The following is a 22,872-nucleotide window of genomic DNA, read 5'->3' as shown; positions in this document are numbered from 1 at the left end:
ATGAGCAAACTACAACTGAACAAATTTATGACAGAATGCAGCTAGGCAAATTGCAGAAATAATGTATTAGTTCTGGTAGTATGATCTCACATACCCCTAACCACTATAATATACTTCATATTGTTTTTGCCTTGAGATCCACAAGGCTTCAGATCCACAAGTGGGAAAACTAAGTATTAACAGAATTGTGCTGCCGGGCGCGGTGGCTCACGCCTGTAATCCCACCACTTTGGGAGGCCGAGGCAGGCGGATCACAAGGTCAGGAGATCGAGACCATCCTGGCTAACACGGTGAAACCCCATCTCTACTAAAAATACAATAAATTAGCTGGGCGTGGTGGCAGGCACCTGTAGTCCCAGCTACTCGAGAGGCTGAGGCAGAATGGCGTGAACCCAGGAGGCAGAGCTTGCAGAGAGCCCACGTTGCACCACTGCACTCCAGCCTAGGCGACAGAGCCACCTGGTCTCAAAAAAACAACCAGAATTAAGCCCAATGACTCCAAGAAGATTCTTGATTTGGGTGCAAGCTGACCTGGTTATTTAAAAAACACAAAGCATGAAAAAAATTGACCAGATCTTGGTCTCATTCCTGGGAGTAACTGTACACAGCTCTGCAAGACAAATTTCATGGGATGAGTGGATGCTGTACCTTAACTCTTCCTTTGTGGCTATTTCAAATCTCAAGCAAACCTGAATTTTTTTGCTCAACTGAAGCAAAATAATTGTCTGAAAATTCTGCAATACTAGTAATGAGGCCCCAAATTAAAGTCCACAGGTAAACACAGCAATACAAATACCTTTAAGCATGAGCCTCAGATCTCGTTCTGGTCCTGAACAAATGCTTTAGTGAGCACTTGCTTTGGCAGAACATACTGTAAAACTGGAATGTTTTGTGTGAGGCTGAGCGCAGTGGCTCACACCTGTAATCCCAGCACTTTTGGGAGACGAGTTGGGCAGATCCCCTGAGGTCAGGAGCTTGAAACCAGCCTGGCCAACATGGTGAAACCTTGTCTCTACTAAAAATACAAAACTTAGCTGGGTGTGATGGTGCACACCTGTAATCCCAGCTACTCAGGAGGCTGAAGTAGAATTGCTTGAACGCGAGAGGTAGAGGTTGCACTGAACCATTTGAGATAGTGCCACCGTACTCGTCTGGGCAAGAGTGAGACTCCGTCTCCAAAAAAAAAAAAAAACCAAATAAATAAATAAAAATTAGTGTACGGCACTAACAGCTTGGCAAGTTTTAATATAAGGTCTCCAAGAGTGAAGGGGATAGATACTTTGTCTACAATTTTTACTAAGCAGCTTTTATAGTCAATTCCAGATTTTTCCTTACATTTAGATATTCTCAAAAATTACCCAGATCACACTCCATTATCAAATTTTGACTTCGAGAAATTGACAGCCCTTCATTATTACCCAGGTCAACCAAAACACAGTAGAGTCCTCCCTTGTCTGCGAGGAGATACATTCCAAGACCCCCCTACAGTGGATACCCAAAACCACAAATTGTACCAAAGCCTGGCCTAGCCTACATGGCCTTTTTTTTCTTGGATGGCAAATAGCATATACAGCATGAATATGCTGCATCCAACATTCCCAGTATCCCATCCAAGGTGGGAAGGATAGGATGCCTCTCAGAAAAGCACACAATTTAAAAATTAATAACTCTGAGATTGTGGTTAACCACGGTTGCAGATAAGGGGATACGACTATATTGTTGACTCTGTTTGTGAAGCGATGTGTGACTATCTCATAACCATCATCTGATAGTTTGCACATACAGAAGTTGGAAATACAAAATGCTATGTCTGAAATCCAATCAAGGAGAAGTATGTAGGTAGCAATTGCTAAATTATAACATGCTAATTTTAGAAATAAAAATTACAGAGTGAAGGCAAATATCTAAAAAGGACCATAAAAATTGATCAGTAATTGAGACTGAGAGCAGCACTGCCAAGTCACAATAGGATCCTGAATTATACTTAATCTGGTTCTGTGTCTGTAATACAGACTTTTTAAAAAAAAAGTCACTTTGAATACGATTGAAGTCGGGAAAATTATAGAAAATAAATGAGTACTAAAAAAACAAAAACAAAACCGTAGGATAATTAGGATAATGTCTTTATTAATGAGAATGAAACGTTCATTCCTCCTTCCACTCCTTCTTGTTGGTTTTCTGGACACAGCTCACCTGATCCTGCTAATTAAAGGGTATGATTACTCCAAGGATACAAGAATCAGAGTTACCAAATTCTCAAACATAACATTATATAACTGTCAAGTGAACTAATGACAAAGAAATCTTATTAATTGGCCAGGCGCAGTGGCTCATGCCTGTAATCCCAGCACTTTGGGAGGCCAAGGAGGGTGGATCATGAGGTCAGGAGATCGAGAGACCATCCTGGCTAACACGGTGAAACACCATCTCTACTAAAAATTAGCTGGGCGTGGTGGTAGGCGCCTGTAGTCCCAGCTACTCGGGAAGCTGAGGCAGGAGAATCGCTTGATCCCAGGAGGTGGAGGTTGCAGTGAGCCAAGATCGCACCACTGCACTTCAGCCTGGGCAACAAGAGCGAAACTCCGTTTCAAAAAAAAAAAAGTTCCCACATTAGTAGTATTTTTGTTCCACCCAAGTGCCTTTCTTTCTGAAGACAGTTTAACAGTCTAAGAATCATTCAACTTACCTACAAACGTTGTCAGTCTTAACTGCTTGTGGCTTCCCTCCTTGATTGGCTCACGCTGTGTGATGTCTTGAGAAGTATCTATCCACCTATAACAAAAAATGTAATTTGCTCACTGCAGCCTCAACCTCCCAGGATCAAGCAATCCTCCCACCTCAGCCTCCAAGGGAGCTGGGACCACAGGCACACACCACCACACCTGGCTATTTTTTTTTTTTTTCTGTAGAGACACAGTCTCACTATTTTGCCCAGGCTGGGCTCAAGCAATCCTCCTGCTTCTGCCTCCCAAAGTGCTAGGAATATAGGTGTAAAGCCATCATGCCTGACCTTCTCCTACATTTTCCTTTTTTTTTTTTTTTTTTTGAGACGGAGTCTTGCTCTGTCGCCCAGGCTGGAGTGCAGTGGCCGGATCTCGGCTCACTGCAAGCTCCATCTCCTGGGTTTACGCCATTCTCCTGCCTCAGCCTCCCAAGTAACTGGGACTACAGGTGCCCGCCACCTCGCCCGGCTACTTTTTTGTGTTTTTTAGTAGAGACGGGGTTTCACCGTGTTGGCCAGGATGGTCCCGATCTCCTGACCTCGTGATCCGCCCGTCTCGGCCTCCCAAAGTGCTGGGATTACAGGCTTGAGCCACCACGCCCGGCCCTCCTACATTTTCTTTACATCTTTAGAGTGTAAGTAAAAAAAGAATCACGGGAATTTTAGATGGAGTCTAAAATTGAATTGAGTATCGAGAATATGGCCTTTCCCCTTAAGTCAAGCTTTCTTTTCTTTTTTTTTTTTTGAGACGGAGTCTCGCTCTGTCACCCAGGCTGGAGTGCTGTGACCGGATCTCAGCTCACTGTAAGCTCCGCCTCCCAGGTTCACGCCATTCTCCTGCCTCAGCCTCCCCAGTAGCTGGGACTACAGGTGCCGCCACCTCGCCTGGCTAGTTTTTTGTAGTTTTTAGTAGAGACGGGGTTTCACTGTGTTAGCCAGGATGGTCTCGATCTCCTGACCTCGTGATCCGCCCGTCTCGGCCTCCCAAAGTGCTGGGATTACAGGCTTGAGCCACCGCGCCCGGCCTAAGTCAAGCTTTCTTTTCTATGTTACATAACCATCCACCTTTTTTGAATTTATTGTTTGACATTTGTATAATGCCTCTCACTTGCTTTCTCACATCCCTATTTTCAAACAAAAACACAGAGATATTACCTTAGAAAAGGTAAACATCTCAAATACCAAAATTTCACCCCACATATCTAAATGAAATTATTTAAATCAAACTCAAAAGCCTCTAGGGGTTAAGATTTCTAAGGAAACTTACTTCATGTGAACGAGCACTCCAATATCAGCCAACATCAATCATTCTTACCTAAAGAATAATGAGAAAAAGTTAATATAAAAGACAAGGGTATAAAAATAAAGGTCTGAAAATGCTAGTCAACTTCAAAATTTAAAGAGTAAAATTCCAGAGATAAAGATTGGGGGTAAGTTACAGCATTAAAAAAAAATAGGAAGAAACTTCATGGGGGGGGAAATCTAAAATTATTCTTACATAAAATAAGTAGACACCTGAATTAGAATGAAAACTGCATTTTCTTTAAAATGTGAAAGCCTAACCCTTATTTTCACCAGTCTGAGCACAAGTTTGACTGCAACCCAAAATATACTATCCCTTATGTGAAGGTATGTGACAACGTTGACCTCACCAAATGAGTTTTAACATCAGCTCTTTTTTCATATGAAAGCACATACCCTGCTCCCCATTCAAGTATGTCTTCCATTGTCAGGCGGGCTGACCACCTTCAGCAGGAGTCCTCCAAGAATGCCCAACTCCCCTTCCCACAGTACACAACGCTGCAGTTGTTGTCCTGCAATCCTTTGTATTTACCTCATTCTTTCCCGTCTAAGTCCTCACTGAGTTTTAAAGTTAGGGCCGGAAAAGCTATGCCTTACTGGGACAGCAAGGAACCAATTATTTTCTGAGGAAGAAGACATTCATTCACCTTCACTATATGCCTGGCAGGGCCACAGTGCACAAAACAAAGATCAGCCTTCATTCAAGTTCCAGGTTTTTCTTCCTCCCTGAATGATTACTGCAAAGGGTATATGAAATAAGAGTTCCCTGTTGCACATGTACCGTCCATAAGGGATACTATATCGTTTTGCATTCTTCCCCCCATTCTCCACATTATCCTATCCTACGTCCAAGCCCTTTTCACTCTCAAAAAAAAAAAAAAAAAAAAATCAATCTTTTTTTCAGCACTGGTGTTGAAAAGCAACGCTTTTATGGTTTAATGGTTTACCAGCAACTGTTGAGATTTCCAGTTGAGTCTTAAAAATTGCCAATCATTATCTAGCAGCAATGACAGATGATTAGGAGCAGTCAAATCCTCTGAATTATTTCCCTAATAGGCAGCCATTTGAGAACTGCACTAGCTGACATCACTAAAACATTATCAGCTAAAGCCAAAACCAAATAAAGGCCCAGACCAACATCCTGGCTCTCTAAAACCTGTCCAAAATCATTAAGGGAAAGGCAGTAAATGCAGGACTGTGGATCATGTCACTGCAGCTGACAATGATTAACAATAGGAGACATGCAACCCCCATTAAGGTTAAAGTCCAAAACTAGTCACACGCATCTCTTTATTGGGGAAAAGTGAGACTATTATGCATTCTTGGTAGGTCTGCAACCTTGCATGAAGAGCACCCATTGCATTTCTTTCATCTTTCAGAAAGCACCGGTATCTGTTCCAAGGGCCTAACAGTACGAAAATACATTCTGGCATCACACCTCTGAACCCAAGACTGCTCTCATTAAAAATAATTTTGGTTTGTAACAAGATTATGAAATACAATGCAAGCACCTCGGTATAGCATTATTACTGAAACCCACTTAATTCCCAGCTTTTTGACTGAGTTTTCGTAAAAAACCCACTGCACTAAAATTCACAATTCATTCCTAGATACAAATTAAAGCTAGTAAGAACACACTAACGTCACAAGTTTCTCATTCTAAAGTGCAAAAGCCTAATCATCTTAAAGTGAACAGGATAAGGCAAAATTAACCCCCCACCCCAATGAAGTTCCTGAAGTCCATATATTATACCAAGTACATTCTCTAAAAATTGTTACTGACTGGTAAGAAACAGGCCTGAGTTTTTATTTCTAACACCCAATCACTAAACCACGGCAGCAAGCAGTGGCCACCGATTTAATGGATTACGACACAGGAAACCCCCATCAGGGTTCTATGTAATTTAGTGATACTCATGTCACTAATATTGAGCATTATACTTGATCTGCATTATATTATTGATATGCAGAAGCTAAACTAGTCATCATTTGCTCTTTCATCTATCAGTAGAGTCCAAAGTTGTTTGCTTGAATGGACTACATGTTAAAGTACAAGTCTGTCCCCACCTTGTGAATTGCTTGCCAACGAGTAAGCTCTTTTTCTTGATACACAGAAGAAAATTATCATAGTCATGAAGGTTTCATCAGCATTTATGCAAAGTAAACCGCTTTCCAGTTACAGAGCAGAAACATTATACATGAAAGCTGTCTCTCATGCATGCTAGCTAAAAACCAGTTCAGAGACCAAAAAGTTGAAGTGAGGTCTGGAACAACAGTTGATGCAAAGTCCTAAGCAACAGAAGAAGTGCTTTTGAAGACTTAGGTTTTCTTGTAAACATTTTGGACTATAACATCACATCCCTCAAGCTAAGGGAACCAAATTCAAAAAGCTACTCTGAACATATGCAGTCATCCTACAGAAACGACGATGTCTTATGATTGGGAATGATTCCCAAAATGTATTCGACTGTAGTCAATGTTCCACACCACCTTCCCCCAGGTTTAGAGTATAGACATATTTAGACAAGTCCCATAACTTGAACTATTCACATTAGATTCCCATCTAAGCCCAAGTTAGTAACAATGGTGTTTTCATGAAGCCCATGTTTCTAAAAATTTTAAATCGCATTACAAAAAAACCTGTACTTTCAGTTCATCTCAACTCGTAGAATTACCAAGATTGCATACTGAAATTACTGATATTGCCGATCTATGGGCAGGTCAGTTTGCTACAATAAAGACTAATTATCACATGCTATACGGCCCATGTCAAGGTGCTAAAAGCACCCTAGTTCCCAAGTAGAGTTTAGTTCCCTCTCCCCCACACCACTGATGTGTTCCATGTTATCTTCAGTTACAATGCAACTAAAGGAAACCACACAACTGAGTCAGATATACCAAAGAATCAAGTTTGCACTTTTTATCTGAGAACTGCAACAGCACTGAATTCTGCCTAACAAATTACAGCTCTAACCCCACACCCACACAGTTTTGATGTAAGCTAGCTTTACCATACAAGTGTTAGGTGCTGCACTGTAATTTCATTGTCAGAAGTGTGATGCCAGAATGCCCACGGAATAAAAGTACATAGCAAGTCACCAAGTTAGATTATATTGCTTGTTACCTACCTGTATGCAGTCGGCAATGAGAATCTTGGAGCAAGCAGGAATACTACATCCGGGTCCTAATGTCCATTGCCATTTGCGGTACTACGTTCCTCACAGTTACGCACTGCAGAAATGCTGGCTAAATGCAGTTATGTAGCAGGCCACTACTTTAATAGTGCATAATTGCAGTCCAAGAACACCAGAAGACATTCTGCCACAACTTAGTGGCTTGCCCAAGAAAAGCCAAGTATCTAAATTTTAATCTGCCATAATATGCCACTTAAAAATTGCACAGGCGTAACATTACAATTTCCCCATTTTTTAACTGTTTATATTAGTCGTACAATACATCTATAAAGAGTGGTGGGGTTTGTAGTACTTCTAAGGAGTTTAATAAATGTTCTAAGCAAAGAGGATTATGGTTTCACTAACACGAGCCAATGGGCTATGCTTATAAAATACCTACTAAATACACTGGGATCTTAAGAGTATGTACTTTGTAAAGATTGGGGGAAGTAGTATAAAACACAGCCAGTGTTCCTCTTAAAATTATGAGACAGTGGAGAAGAGGAAATGGGGACAAGTGGTTTCTTTAAATGAGAAAAATGGCTAAAATACTTCAAAACTGCTACCCCCCCCTTTCCCACCCCAAGTTTCAGATAAACTACTTATTAAGATTATTTAAATTCACATTAGGCTAAAAACTATCATATATACATTGAAGACTTATTGAAAGTCTATTTGAGTAAGCTTACAACCCTGGGTACATTGCTGTTGTACCCAGTTTAATCATTTCAGTGATTAAAGTCAAATGTCATTTGAAACTAAGCAACATTATTTGCTAAACAACGTTTAGCAACTCTACAGTCCACAGTAAGGGTATCAAAAGCCACAACTTTCAGGAGATTATCCATTAGCATCCTTCACCACTCTTCAAAGGTACAGTACTACCAAAAGCTTATTTTAGGGGGTCTGTGCCAGCATCCCTTATAAAGAAAGGCATGTAATCTGAAAAATAAACTGAAACATTAATTTTATAGGCAGATTTTCCCATTTCCCGACCAGCCCCCACCCACACATTCAAAAAGTTCACCCTCTGTGGGTGTCCCATGAACACCCCTTATTTCCTTGTCTTAATAGAGTCCCTAACTATATAATTCAACCAAACTGTAATGGATTCCTTTCTAATCAAGACCCTTGTTTCCATACAGAAAATCTCTTATGTATCACCCATTAATGATCTGTTTTGGGACAAAACTTTCTCATTGATATAACCATGGTAAAACTACTCATATTTCCAAGTGTGCTGGTGAATGAAATAATGAGCATTATTTTCTAATGAGATTCTCTCCCTTAGCACACCATGTACCTGTCAGTCATACAACCAGAATTTAGTGAGATGCTTTTATACACTAGTGTTTCAGCATTATCCTGTTTCCTATGCAGAAAGTGCTCGGATTGTTCCAACAATAGGTCTTCTTTTGTACACAGACACAATACTAAACTTCAGCATGTTAATAAAGGTTTGACTTAGAATTTTTCTTTGGCCAATTAGCACCAAGAACAGAGGTGAAAAGGAGGAAGACACATTCCATAGTAAGAGTTCTATAATGTACAGATTTGAATGGAACATAACTAAGAACAAAGCCAAACCATTCAATTACTTTACCTACTGTTAGGAAGTTGTTCCTCTAACGTATTTACACTGGGAAATCAGGCTCCCATTATACTAACAGGCAACAATAAACCATCTACTTTAATAGTCAAAGTCTCTTGTTCTAACGGAAGGGGGTTCAATGAAGTTGACAATTAACTGACAACACCATGGAAACATTCCAAGCCTTTAAGGTGGTAGGAAGGGATATTTGTACTGTGTAGCATGAGCAACTTTCTCCAGATTTAGTGCTACATCAAAAGGAAACTAAGTAAAAACAAGTTAACAAATTTACAGTAAGAATGATTATCTGCAACCCTACTTGTTAACAGTCACCACTAGCTCTTAGAAGAGAACCAATAGACTTTTATAGTCCTATAGATTTTGCCCAACAGAAGTAGCACAAGGAGATGTAAAAGTTACAGAGTACAAATGTATACATAACTAAACCTACTTCAGTTACTGAACCTTTTTTTTTGAGACAGAGTCTCACTCTGTTGCCCAGGCTGGAGTGCAGTGGCACAGTCTCGGCTCATTGCAACCTCCACCTCCCAGGTTCAAGCAATTCTCCTGGCTCAGCCTCCCAAGTAGCTGGGATTACAGGCGCCTGCCACCACGCCCAGCTAATTTTTTGTATTTTTAGTAGAGACAGAGATTCACCATGTTGGCCAGGCTGGTCTTTAACTCCTGACCTCAGATGATCCACTCGCCTCGGCCTCCCAAAGTGCTGGGATGACAGGCGTGAGCCACCGCGCCCAGCCCAGTTACTAAACCTTATTTTCAAGTTTAATTTTTTAGACTACACCCCATCTTTATAAATCACTTGAATACATGAAAAGGCTTCATGTTTAACAATCTTTAATTCAAATGTGAAAGTTCAATACAAGCCATTTATTGGGCTTGAAATTTGTTGGTCTTTTAAAAACAAGAAATGGGGAAATGCAACAAAATGATCTTTCCACTTTTCAAAAGCTTTCAAGTAAAGGATAGATCATAGGGCCATAAAAGATCCATTTAATCAAACCCACTTTCACCTCCTACCAATTGTCTTACACCCATTCCACAATCTTAATACATATTCCTGAATGAAGATTTACAGTTCAGCTTTGCTTACATAACCATTTAAAAAATACTTAGCACCAGCGTGCTTCCTATATGCCAAACAAATCATGAAACTACTTCAATATGCATTTCTTCTTTTTAAAACAAAGGGGGCAGTTATTTGTAGAAAGCAATACTTAGCCTCCAGATAAACTTCCCAGAAATGGCATACGCCATTCAAAGGCCTAGACACTCTCATGCTTTCAATGTGGAATACCTAGCCTAATGTGCATAGAAGCATGAATGGCAAAGTTGAAGATCAATATTATAACTATTTTTCTATTTATTTGAAGCACAGTAAAAAAAAAAAATTGGTACACTTTGGAAATTCAGTGGCACAAGGTACACTGCCATAACTTGAGGGACATTATACAGTAAAAAAGGAAAAAAAAAAAAAGGAAAAAAAAGGAAAAAAAATTCTCCTGTTCCAAACACTGCATTACATCATTTTACCTGCCCAAACAGACCATTTACAAATATTAGGTCAATAAACTGCTAACATCCATAAAAAGGTAGCTTTCTTACTAAAATGCAAGAATTTAAAAGATTGGTATCTAAACAAAAGACAAAACAAACTGGAATGAAAGCCTAAATATCACATCTAAAACCGGGGTTTTTTGTTTGGGCCTTCGTACTCTTCTCTCCCTCTACCATATCCTGCTGGAGTTCCAGGCCCCATTCCTCTAGGACCCTGTCCACCCACAGGCCCCGCACCTCCCTGCCCAAAGCGCTCAGTACGCTATTGGAACAGTAATTAACAGTTCATTATAAGTAGTTGATGTCCATGTGTGTTAAGTAAATATTTTAGAAGGTTCCGTAGTCAACGTTCGTCGATACAATCACCAATGAGTCGATCCACAGGTACCGGGAACATAGAAAGGAAAAAAGGGTAATTTGAAAATTAGTTTACGATAATACATGCCTTGTGGTATGTTCCCACTTGAGCCATTCTCATACACCTGTTTCAAAGAACAGATCTTCCCTGTAGTGCTAAAAAATTTAAGAATTAGTGCAGATGTGAAAATCCATTCCAAAATGAGTTCTAAGAAATTTCACATCAGATTAACCCAATGAAAAGCTTGCAAACTCTCACTTTCAACATCTGAACAGGAAATTTAATTTCCAAGTAAGCCTAACAAGCCCAACCAGAGATTCAATTCACTCAATGTAAGTGACAAAGACCTACTCACCAGTTAGTGGCATGTGCTGCTTAAGAAACCTTGTGCTTTTCAAGATCTTAAGACACATCTGCTAAATTGCAGAAAACTTAAAAGGTTGAAAGTTTTAATAAAATGCTACCAGACTACAAAAAGAAAAAGCATAAAAGACTAACAGATTTAGTCACTTAACCGGCACAATAACTTGATCAAAAAACTTGTGTTGCCAAATTCTCACAGGCATGCTACCTTCAGAGCCATCACTATATAACCAGAGACAATTTCATTCTCAACACTATCCTATGTTGTTGCAAACTGAATGAACAAACCCCACCCACCTTCATCAGTCCATCTTTTCCCTTAGGTCTTTGAAAAGTGCAGACACTTTGCTGTAATTCCATGTTTTAGATACTTCCCAAACAGTGAAACACCAAGCTAAAGTAACTGCAATAAAGCAGTGAGTGACTTCATTATTCCCATCTAGTTTTAGGTAATTCTAGAGACAGAAGTTTTCAATAGAAACATATGTGCCTCAACAGCAGACCCCTCAGGTATGCAAACACAGCAGCCTACACTGTTTTTCTCATTTCATTTATAACAGACTAGTTACTATGAGTATTACTCCAAATAAAAAACTAAAATGGCAGCAGGATTTAACTGTTCCTATACACAATTTCAACTTCTTTTAAACAAAATACTATAGAGCTACTCAAAATGACTAAACCATAATCTTTTTTATAAGATTTTGTACAAAATCTTACAAATTACAGGGTTTTTGGCTCATTATTCTGTATTCTACCTCTAAGAGCTAAAAAAAGAAAAATTTGGGGCTTTCATAATTATGTTAATTACAACAGCTGAGAACCCAGGCGCTATCAGCTACCTGTTACCTAGAATATAAACCTTTAATTGTGAGAACATAAGGTCAAATTAGATTTTACACATTACCTAACCATCGGTCTTTAGAAAGATTATTAAACCAAAATGTTACCCACATACTCTGAAAAATCTGAAGAAAGCCCATAATATTACATTTTACCCAACCAGCCATTTATAATTCTAACTTTAATTCCCAAAAAGTCTTAGGTAGATTATAAACAGGTGAAGCCCCATACTAAATCCTTATGTTTCTATTTCTAAAATGAATCTTATGAGCTACACACTGCAGCTCCCCTACTTTGCCAAAAGCCTGTAGTGAATTCATCACATTCAATTCAGCTATAAAAATGCACTCTCTAAACCCACCAAAATTCAGTCCTAGCGATTTGTAAAGCCCTAACGCAGCCACTCGTACCAGTTCAACTGATTGTTCTAAGCATCTGACAGGCTGTATTTACAGCTGAAACATGATAGCATCAAGAAGGTTCAGATCAAATGCACACCGTTAGTATGCTTAAAAATTATTGTTGATTTTTGCTACTCTGTAGCAAAATGGAGATGTCAGTTGATTTTAGAAGGTATACCTACAGACAGGCCCAACAGATGGGAAACGACGAGTCAAAACACTCAATTCCCTTTTCACAGGGTAGAAGCCACACCAAATATAGGTCAGAGTCCTACACATCACTAAAATATGCCTAAAGCTTCAAACTACAAGTCTGATTCCTACTTATGGCAAATACCAGCTTAAAGAATGACAGTTTGCCATTTGATTATTCTCACTTGGATGTAGAATAATCAGATACATTATCTAGCATCTACAATTTGGATTTGCCATGCACTACAGTTCAAAAGCACCTAAATCTACTTATTGCCAAAGGTAATTCCACATACTACTAACAGCATTGACTCCTTGTTGGCAACCTGTTTAGGTTACCACACACCGAGTTCTTCTATGTTGCCAAAGTATTCCTCAATATTACATATTTATGTACGAAATTGGTAGGGGAAACTAAGAGGTCCAGTCACCTACTTAAAAAAAAAAAAAAAAAAAAAACACACCTAAGTTGTGAAAATGAGATTTTCCTTGGTACTACGTCCCACAGGATACATTACCATGTCACTTCCCATCATGGAACCACTCATGGTTGCTGGTGGAACGCCAGGATTAGCTTCATAACCTATGCCACCACCACCACCTAGAGGTGGAAATTTCTGGCCTCCTGATCCATAGGGATCTAGAAAACAAAAATAGTGGTTACAACTCCACCAGAACACCACTCTCTACTTATATTGTTAAATTTAAATTTCATACTTACCTCCCATGTTCATTGCTCCTCCGCCACCCATTCTCATGTCTCTTTCCCTCTGCAAGAAAAAAAATTCCTTTAAATATACCAGTACTACACCCACACCAAGCATTCTTAAGAACTGAAAAATTTTCAAGACTTAAATAAAAAACACAGTAAAGTTCAAAAGTTCATCATCTGAATTATTTTTGAAATCAATATTCTGAAAACTAAGTTAGACTCAATTATCCAAAGACCTATAAAACTTCCTATTCAAGGCCGGAAGCGGTGGCTCATGCCTGTAATCCCAGCACTTTGGGAGGCCAAGGCAGATCATCTGAGGTCAGGAGTTCGAGACCAGCCTGGCCAACATGGCAAAACGCCATCTCTACTAAAAATAAAAAAATTAGCCGAGCGTAGTGGCAGGCACTTGGAATCCCAGCTACTCAGGAGGCTGAGGCAGGAGAATCACTTGAACCCAGGAAGTGGAGGTTGCAGTGAGCCAAGATCAAGCCACTGCACTCCAGCCTGGGTGACAAGAGCAAAACTCTGTCTCCAAACACAAAGAACTTTCTATTCAATTAAATCCTCTGACCCATACAAGACAATCAAACATACTATACTCGATTTAAAAAAAAAAAAAAGAAAAAAACAGAAAATCACTGTAATTTTATATTTAAATTTCCTGTATTTCCTTCTAGGTACCTGCAAGTTCTATAGACAACTCCAATTAGAAGGCAGTAAAGGTTGACTTACTGGATCCATGTAGCCCATTCGGCTGTAACTTTCCTCTCTTTGGCGCCTCATTTGTTCTTCCATCTCACGTTGACGAATCATCATCTCTTCCTCTCTTCTACGTCGTTCTTCCTCTTGCCTAGAAATACCCATCAAGCACATAACTTAAGTGTTATCCACATCTTTTAGAATTCAATGTGAAGAAACCTAGCAGTTGGCCTAAGAACTAGGTTAGAGCTAAAAAACACAAAGGCTTAGAGTGAGTCTAGGGGGCATAGTACTAAAGACATTCTGGCAAAGAATGTAGGCTTTATTAAGGAAAATCTTACACTGTATTCCACTTTAAGTGTTAAACCAACACTGACATATTTAACCTTTGTATTTTACCTGACCTGAAAAACTAAGTACATCTTTTTCCTAAATGTCAGAATATAAATGTTAGTGCATAAATCAAGGTTTAAGACCAGGGTTGGTAGTTCATGCCTGTGATCTCATAATCTCAGTACTTCAGGAGGCCACGAGTTTGACACCAGCCTAGAGTCCATCTCCACAAAAAAGAAAAAAAAAAAATTAGCTGGGGGTGGTGGCCTGTGCCTGAAGTCCCAGCTGCTCAGGAGGATTGCTTGAGCTCAGGAGTTTGAGACTACAATGAGCTATGACCATGCCACTGCACTTCAGCCTGGGCCCACCTCAAAAAAGGAAGAAAAAAATGGCCAAGTATGGTGGCTCATGCCTGTAATCCTAGCACAGGCAGAGGCAGGCAAATCACTTGAGGTCACTTTGAGGCAGGCAAATCACTTGAGGTCAGGATTTCAAGGCCAGCCTGGCCAATGTGGCGAAACCCCTAATACAAAAAGAATTAGCCAGGTGTCGTGACACATGCCTGCAATCCCAGCTACTCGGGAGGCTGAGGCAAAAGAATCACTTGAACCCAGGAAGCAGAGGTTGTGGTGAGCTGAGATTGCACCACTGCACTCCAACCTGGGCAACAGAGTGATACAGGTTTGCTGTTGTTTTTGAGACAGAGTCTCGCTCTGTCGCCCAGGCTGGAGGGCAGTGGCACAATCTCAGCTCACTGCAAGCTCCGTCTCCCGGCTTCACGCCATTCTCCTGCCTCAGCCTCCCAACTACAGGCACATGCGACCACGCCCAGCTAATTTTTTGTATTTTCAGTAGAGACCAGGTTTCACCATGTTAGTCAGAATGGTCTCCATCTCCTGACCTCGTGATCCGCTCGTCTCGGCCTCCCGAAGTGCTGGGATTACAGGCATTAGCCACTGTGCCCAGCCAGAGTGATACACTTCTAAGGAAATAAAAAAAAAAAAGAAATGAAGGTTTAAACCTTAAACACAATTTTACCTCAACTGCATTTCTTTACGTTTCTGCATTTCTTGATTGTGAAGTTCTTCCATGCGTCTTAATTCTTCCTGTCGTCTCATCAGATCTGAACATTGGAAAATATTTTGGATTCTCATTAACAAGGTTCTAACAGGGTTAAAAAACAATTGACCTTAGCAGTGATGTAGCAGTAATATTCATGTGGAAGTCTTTTTACCTTGGCGCAAAAGATTTGCCTGATGTTCATGATAGGCATCTTCCATTTCACTTTCCAATTTATCTTTTGCATCCTTCATGTTTTTTTCAACTTGTTCCCTTTGCTGTTTTTCCATTTCATCCAAAGACTTCCATCGCTGAGAATATTCGTACTCAAATGTGCCATGCTGGGCAAACCGAGGAGGGGTTTCTCTCTCCCTAACAATACACAAAATTTAAACATGAACCAATTTGTGAATGCATACCAGAAAATACTTGCCCTCATACTGGTCTTTTTCCTGTTCTATTTCTTGTAAAGAGTACAAAAAGCAAAAATTATCCTGATTCATCTAAAAATATCTTCACAGCAAAAATAATCAGAATACTCAGCAAAAGAGAATACAGGCACTGGAGATAAATCCTACCTTCCTCATTTTCTAATTCTGTTTTCCTCTAGCCAAATTCCTTACTGAGGCTTATTTGTTCCACCCATAAAAATGTACTCCACGGCAGGCGCGGTGGCTCGCCCCTGTAATCCCTGCACTTTGGGAGGCCAAGGCAGGTGGATCACCTGAGGTCATGAGTTCAAGACCCATTGGGCCAACATGATGAAACCCCATCTCCACTAAAAATACAAAAAATTAGCCGAGCAGTGGCAGGCACCTGTAATCCCAGCTATTCTGGAGGCCTGAGGCAAGAGAATCACTTGAACCCAGGAGGCAGAGGTTGCAGTGAGCTGAGATGAAGCTACTCCACTTCAGCCTGGGCAACAACAGTGAAACTCCAGCTTGGGTGGGGAAGTACTTTGGCCAGACACAGCGCCTCATGCCTGTATCCCAGTACTTTGAGAGGCTGAGGTGGGCGACTCACTTGAGGTCAGCAGTTCGAAACCAGCCTAGCAACATGGTGAAAGCCCATCTCTACTAAAAATAGAAAATGAGCTGGGACTGGGGGCGCATGCCTGTAATCCCAGCTACTTGGGAGGCTGAGGCAGGAGAATCGTTTGAACCCAGGAGGCAGAGGTTGTAATGAGGTGAGATCACGCCACTGCACTCTGGCCTGGGCAAAAGAGACTCTCAGTCACACACGACTTTATGCCATCATTGTAGAGACAAAACAGGATTGCATGTGAATGTACCCACCTCAGAAACAAACAGCCATCTGGGTAAAAGCTTCAAATCTTTCTCAGCCTGAGATTTTTTACTAAGAAGCATATCTACATCAAATAATTTTGCATATTTTAAGCAAAATTGGAAAATTACTAAAACAAATTTCTCCTTTACACTTAAAAACTGCCAAAAAGTTTCATCAATCTTACTTTTGATACATTGGATTCTTCTGGGCAAGTTTTTCAGGAAGACCATCTTCATCATCTAGTTGTTCAAGTGGTTCCACGATGACTGGACGAGGAGTCCTAACAACAAAAATGGTTCCATCTTAGCTTTGTTTCAGTTTTATTGCCACCATCTCATATAAGTCGATAGAAATTATTACAATAAACAAGACAACTTACGTTGTCAGCAAGAAAACACCTTCACTGCATCGTTCAAATGCCTTTCTTGCTGCTGGCTTAGAAGCAAATTCAACAATGCCTTTCCCTGTAGATCTTCCACGATCATCCACTATTACAACAGCCCTTTCAATAGGACCAAACTGGCTAAAGGCTTCTTCCAACAGTTCATTGGAAACGTAAGGTGAAAGATTACGAACAGAAAGGGCAGCAGCATGCGTGGCAAAGCGAACTCGAAGCTGTCTACCTCTCATGGGCGTATCATCAAGTTCCGCTTTGGCTATTTCAGCCAAAGCTCTAGATTCCTGTAAGTATCAGAGACACTCATGTTAATAACCTCAAAATTGGTTGATGTCTACTCTTAAATTATCATAAGCCTACTTCCTACTCCTTTTCTTCTTCCAGCTCAGTGCGAGCATTATCTTTAGGCAGCACCCGCTAACATGACTTAGTTTACCCACCCTACCTCTCTTTTCTCTTGGGTAGCAACAATTATGCATTATACCGCAGGCGTATTTTTCCTGTAAGAATGGTGAAAATCTAAAAGACCAATTTACTCTCCCCAGTTTAAAAACCAAGCCTTCAGTGTTTGTAGTGACGACCAAAAAAAAAAAAACCACACCCCACCCCTTCTAATTCTACGTGAAATCAAACAATCAAACAATTACACTCACAAGCTTAATAAATCCGAATCCTTTGCCTTTGTTGATAAATACTTCTCCTGGTTCTCCATATTTAGCAAATAGTCTTTTGAATTCATCCTCCGTGATATCAGCAGGTAGATTCCCAACAAACAACCGACATCGCTGTGTGTAAGTTTTCTCTCCAGGCCTTCTCAAAAGAGACAAGTTGGCTTTAAACCCCTAATGAAAAAAGAAAGAAGTTTTCAAACACCAGAGACCTCTGCAAGTGAAAATCCCCAAGATATTATTTTCTTATCTGAAACTTATCAGTTGCTTTTCTGTGCCGTTTGGTCACAATTAAGGTTTTACTATGTGAGATTTCTAACACGAGCAACTATTTTAACATCGAAAAAGGAGCCCCGTCATCCAGAATGCTCGAGAACAGACACTTCCCCAAAGGGCAGACGTCCATCAGCAACTCTGTCAGCCACATATGTTGAGAGTCCCTAACAAAATCTAAATCGTATTATGAAAATTAAAATAAAACAGCATTAAATCCAAACGCCACTGTCACCTACACGATATGCGCCTGCGCTTTTACGGAACTTCCCGATTCTCTCCAAAACTATGCCGCACGCTCTGCACTACGCCGGTTCCAGGGACAAGCTACCTTCCGCCGGGCAGACCACTGCGGCACTTCCTCCCGAAAGGAGACCTCCCCTAGCCTTCCGCCCGCCCAGAGAGCAAGGCGCGGCGGCGGCCAATCCCCGGCCGACTGACGGGCCCGCGAGGCCGCCCCGCCCCCACGGGGGCGCGCGCAGGCGCCCCTTCCGGCGGCCGACAAAATGGAAACCCAGCGCGGAGGCGGGGGCGAAGAGGGGGCCGCCGCCATCTTAGGGGAGCCGACGCGTCGCTCCCAGAGACACTCACCTCCGAGTCCGAGATTTTCTCCTCGCTGCGGCCGCCGGGCCCCCCGGGCGGGGGCCCCTGGTGGTGCTGCTGGTGGTAGGGCGGGTGGTGCTGGCGGCCCCCGCGGGGCTCCCCGCCGCCTCGATGCGGCGGCTTGGGGTGGCCGCCAGGGGTGCTTAGGCCCGGGCCGCCACCTGGCTTCGGCCCGCCAGGCATTTTGCCGCCTTTGGGACCGCCCGGACCTGGGCCCTGCTTAGGCCCTGGACCCGGGCCCGGGCCTGCCGCGGGTGGCGGCGGCGGGCCTCCGGCCTGAGGAGGTGTGGTAGGGACCCCGCTGCTTGGCGGGGTGGGTGGCGGCGCCCCAGGAGGAGCCGAGGTGACTGCTGGTGGCGGGGTCGGCGTCGGGCCTGGCCCGGACCCTGGCGGGGCCCCCGATGTCGGCGGAGTGGCGGGCGGGGCCGAACTGGAGGCTGGCGGCGCGCTGCCTACTCCGGGAGCGGGGCCGGGTCCCTGAGCAACGACGGGCTTGGAAGAGTCCTGCGGCGGTGGCGGCGGCTGCTGCTGCTGCTGATGCGGCTGTGGATGCGGCGGCGGCTGATGCGGTGGCGGCTGCTGTGGCGGTGGCTGCTGCGGTGGTGGCTGTTGCTGCTGTTGGTGTGGAGGCGGTGGCGGGATCGGAGGCTTAGGGCCGCTCTGGCCCGGGCCAGGACCCATGGGGCCGCGATTCTGATTGAGGCCCATGCCCGGCGGCGGAGAACGGAAGTCGTGGAGGCCGCCGCGGCCGCCGCCTCCTCCGCGCCTGTGGAAGCCGCCACCGCCACCGCCACGACTCCGGAACCGATCCCGAGACATGTCTGTGGTCAAGGGGCGGTCGAGGCAGAAGCGAAGAAGACGCTCAGGAAACGTGGAGGCCACCTTGCTTCTCACAAAATGGCGGATGACACAGGCGGCGCGCCGCCTTTGTCCTCTTCTTATATAGGCCAGCGGGCACGGCCCCGCCTACTCCTCGACCGACAGCTCCAATAGCCAATTGCAATTACTATGCTTGATGACGCTAAGTTGCGAAACTCTGATCTTTCCTATTGGTCCCTGAGTGAGAGGCGGGAGGCATGGAGGGACTGAAGTTTCCAGTTGGCCAATGAGCGAGGAAGGCGTTGACTGTAGACCACTATGATTTGTTAGGAGAAATTTGAATGGGTATGCCAGGGCAATTTTCACTTTCAAGCAAATAACCAGGTCCCTATCCGCTCCTGGGGAGAAGCGTTGGAGGTCTCTTTTCTTTCTTGATTTCCCCTAGGAGCAATCTGCTATCCTTGCCCAGAAAAACAGATGTTTTCCGATTCAAAGTCAGAAATTTAGTGCCTGCTATCTACCCTACCTAGTGCCAAGTCAATGAAAGTAGAGAAGTAAAATCTTACCTATTTCAAAAACACGCAGTCTTAGCTGATTTCATTATGGAACCTCATAGGAATACAGATTTGTTGTAGCAGTATAAACTTTTCAATATGCTTTTGTGGGTGCGCGCATTGTTCAAAAAGAGGCCTTGTACGCACACATTTACAAACACCAATCACCGGAGGAATGTAAATATTCCACTCAACACTTTACGAACAGACTAAGGTATTTAAATTACAATGTTAGGCCGGGTGCTGTGGCTCACGCCTGTAATCCCAGCACTTTGGGACGCTGAGGCGGGCAGATCACCTGAGGTCGGGAGTTCGAGACCAGCCTGGCCAACATGGCAAAACCCCGTCTTTGCTAAAAAATACAAAAATTTGACTGGGTGCGGTGGTTCACGCCTGTAATCCCAGCACTTTGGAAGGCCGAGGCGGATGGATCACGAGGTCAGGAATTTGAGACTAGCCAGTCCAGTATGGTGAAACCCCATCTCTATTAAAAATACAAAAATTAGCTGGGCGTGGTAGCGCGTGCCTGTAGTCCCAGCTACTCGGGAGGCAGAGGCAGGAGAATGGCATGAACCCAGGAGCAGAGGTTGCAGTGAGCCGAGATTGTGCCACTGCACTCCAACTGATCTCGAACTCCTGACCTCAAGTGATCCACCCACCTAGGCCTCCCAAAGTGCTAGGATTACAGGGGTGAGCCACCACACCCAGCCTGTATTTCACAATCTCTAGTTTCTTTGAGGTCCACAGACCTTTTGGGGAATCATTCCTCCCTCAACATTAGCTCCTAGCTTATTACCTCCTTTTCTGCCTCTAACTCTCTTCATTCAATATCCAGGGAGGACTGGGCGTGGTGGCTCACGGTTGTAATCCCAACACTTTGAGGGACTGAGGCGGGAGGGTCACTTGAGGTCAGGAGTTCGAGACCAGCCTGGCCAACGTGGCAAAACCCCCTCTCTAGTAAAGATACAAAAATTAGCGGGGCGTGGTGGCATGGGCCTGTAATCCCAGCCACTCGGGAGGCTGAGGCAGGAGAATCGCTTGAACCCAGGAGGCAGAGGTTGCAGTGAGCCAAGATCGCACCATTGCACTCCAGCCTGGGCACAGAGTGAGACTCCGTCTCAAAAAAAACAACAAAAAAAGATCCAGGCAGATGACCCACCCAACACCCTAAGGCTCAGTTCCTTACCTCCTTCAATAGTATTTCCTTCTAAGCTGTTATCAACCATCCAGTCTCCCACACTCCCCTCATCACACTTACCCCTGTTTACTATTACCAGTAACTGCATTATCTCTGAAATCTTTAGTTCAAGCATTTCTCTTACTGATCATCACTTTTCCTTCTGGCTCACACAGCATAGTAACCTCATGATTCTTTTTATTATTATTATTTTTTGGGGGGGGGGACAGAGTCTCACTCTGTCACCCAGGCTGCAGTGCAGTGGCATGATCTCAGTTCACTTCAACCTCTGCCTCCCGGGTTCAAGCTATTCTGCTGCCTCAGCCTCCCAAGTAGCTGGGACAACAGGCACGTGCCACCACGCCCAGCTAATTTTTTAACTTTGAGTGGAGGCGGAGTTTCACCATGTTGGCCAGGATGGTCTTGAACTCCTGACTTCAGATGATCCACCCGCCTTAGCCTCCCAAAGTGCTGGGATTACGGATGTGAGCCACCATGCCCTGCTCAGGTCTGAGATATCCAGCTATTTATTAGACATTGCCAACTGGAGACGACTTAGTTGATATATTAGATTTTTTTTTTTTTTTGAGACAGGGTCTCGCCCTGTTGCCCAGGCTGGAATGCAGTGGCATGATCTCGGCTCACTGAAACCTCCACCTCACGGGTTCAAGCGATTCTCCTGCCTCAGCCTCCCGAGTAGCTGGGACTACAGGCACGTGCCACCATGCCTGGCTAATTTTTTTTTTTTTAAAAAGAGACGGGTTTTTGTCATGTTGGCTTGGCTGGTCTCAAACTCCTGACTTCGAACAGCCTCCCAAAGTGCTGGAATTACAAGCGTGAGCCACAGCACACAGCCTATTTCTTTACTTGTCTATAGTCTGTCTCCTCTGTTGGACTGAAACTCTGAGTTCTTTAAGGCTGTATCACTGGCACCTAATACAGACACTAGCACAGAGATAATAAACATTTGTTGAGTGAATGAATAAATAAAAGCATAATGGTAAAGAACAGCTGTTTCCATCTGAGCAGGGTATTGTCCCAAGATTCTTCACTTTTCTGACACACTTGCTTTTGGGGGACATTATAAGGATGGTGTGAAGTGTTTAGTACTTTCTAAGTGCTCAGTAAAGCCAGGTGAACTGGTTTGAGCCTGTAATTGAGCTCCTGGTCTCGAACTCCTGACCTCAAGTGATCCTCCCACCTCGCCCTCCCAAAGTACTGGGATTACAGGCATGAGCCACTGCATCTGGCCAATATATCAGATTTAAAATGTCCAACTTGGAGGTGTTGATTTTAATCAACTGAGTCTATTCCTTCCCCCAAACTCTCCCAGCATAGCAAATAGTAACACCTGGTTGTTCAAAACAAACACCTAGAATTGGTCTTTATAAAAATCCAAAGATCGGTTCTACCTCCAAAGTATGTCTTGAATCCTCCCCCTCTACCACTACATCGTAATCTTCTCCATCTCTATGCCTCACATAAAGTCCTGCAACCACTAATATTTCAGTCTTCTGATCCATTCTTCATATGGCAGCTAGAGTGTTATTTATTTATTTATTCTTTTTGAGACAGAGTCTCACTCTGTCACCTAGACTGGAGTGCAATGGAGCGATCTCAGCTCACTGCAACCTCCGCCTTCCAGGATCAAGCGATTCTCCTACCTCAGCCTCCCAAGTAGCTGGGATTACAGGTGCCCACCACCACACCCAGCTAGTTTTTGTATTTTTAGTAGAGAAGGGTTTTTGCCATGTTGGCCAGGCTGGTC

General features: G+C 43.1%; 1 protein-coding gene across 8 annotated transcripts; it reads right to left on the bottom strand.

Annotated features, from left to right (window-relative positions):
• Nucleotides 1-2,105: 2,105 nt before the first annotated feature.
• SFPQ (splicing factor proline and glutamine rich) lies at nucleotides 2,106-19,487 on the bottom strand. 8 transcript variants are annotated; one of them, XM_023232299.3, is made up of 13 exons: nucleotides 18,543-19,463; nucleotides 17,664-17,852; nucleotides 16,993-17,294; nucleotides 16,798-16,893; nucleotides 15,502-15,698; nucleotides 15,306-15,390; nucleotides 13,968-14,085; nucleotides 13,242-13,290; nucleotides 13,039-13,160; nucleotides 4,672-10,625; nucleotides 3,990-4,037; nucleotides 2,687-2,772; nucleotides 2,108-2,202 (listed from the first exon to the last, which is right to left on the bottom strand). In XM_023232299.3, exons 1-10 carry the CDS (start codon nucleotides 19,371-19,373, stop codon nucleotides 10,488-10,490), a joined length of 2,127 nt encoding a protein of 708 aa, XP_023088067.1. In that variant the 5' UTR covers nucleotides 19,374-19,463; the 3' UTR covers nucleotides 2,108-2,202; nucleotides 2,687-2,772; nucleotides 3,990-4,037; nucleotides 4,672-10,487. The 8 variants fall into 8 exon arrangements, with proteins under 8 accessions (XP_023088071.1, XP_023088067.1, XP_023088066.1 ...); XM_023232298.3 differs by having other exon boundaries at nucleotides 7,153-10,625; XM_023232301.3 differs by having other exon boundaries at nucleotides 2,108-2,199; nucleotides 7,153-10,625.
• Between the last annotated feature and the right edge of the window lie 3,385 nt (nucleotides 19,488-22,872).

This window comes from Piliocolobus tephrosceles, chromosome 1 (assembly GCF_002776525.5).
Source record: "Piliocolobus tephrosceles isolate RC106 chromosome 1, ASM277652v3, whole genome shotgun sequence".
Taxonomy (NCBI): Eukaryota; Metazoa; Chordata; class Mammalia; order Primates; family Cercopithecidae; genus Piliocolobus; species Piliocolobus tephrosceles.
This window is presented reverse-complemented; position numbering and strand designations above follow the sequence as displayed.

Coding starts and splice junctions, on each gene's coding strand:
- SFPQ (XM_023232296.3), bottom strand. CDS start 19,373: ATGTCTCGGGATCGGTTCCGGAGTCGTGGCGGTGGCGGTGGCGGCTTC. Junction 16,894..16,992: donor GGTGTTTTCTTGCTGACAAC/GTAAGTTGTCTT, acceptor TTTTGTTGTTAG/GACTCCTCGTCCAGTCATCG. Junction 15,391..15,501: donor GGCAAATCTTTTGCGCCAAG/GTAAAAAGACTT, acceptor TCCAATGTTCAG/ATCTGATGAGACGACAGGAA.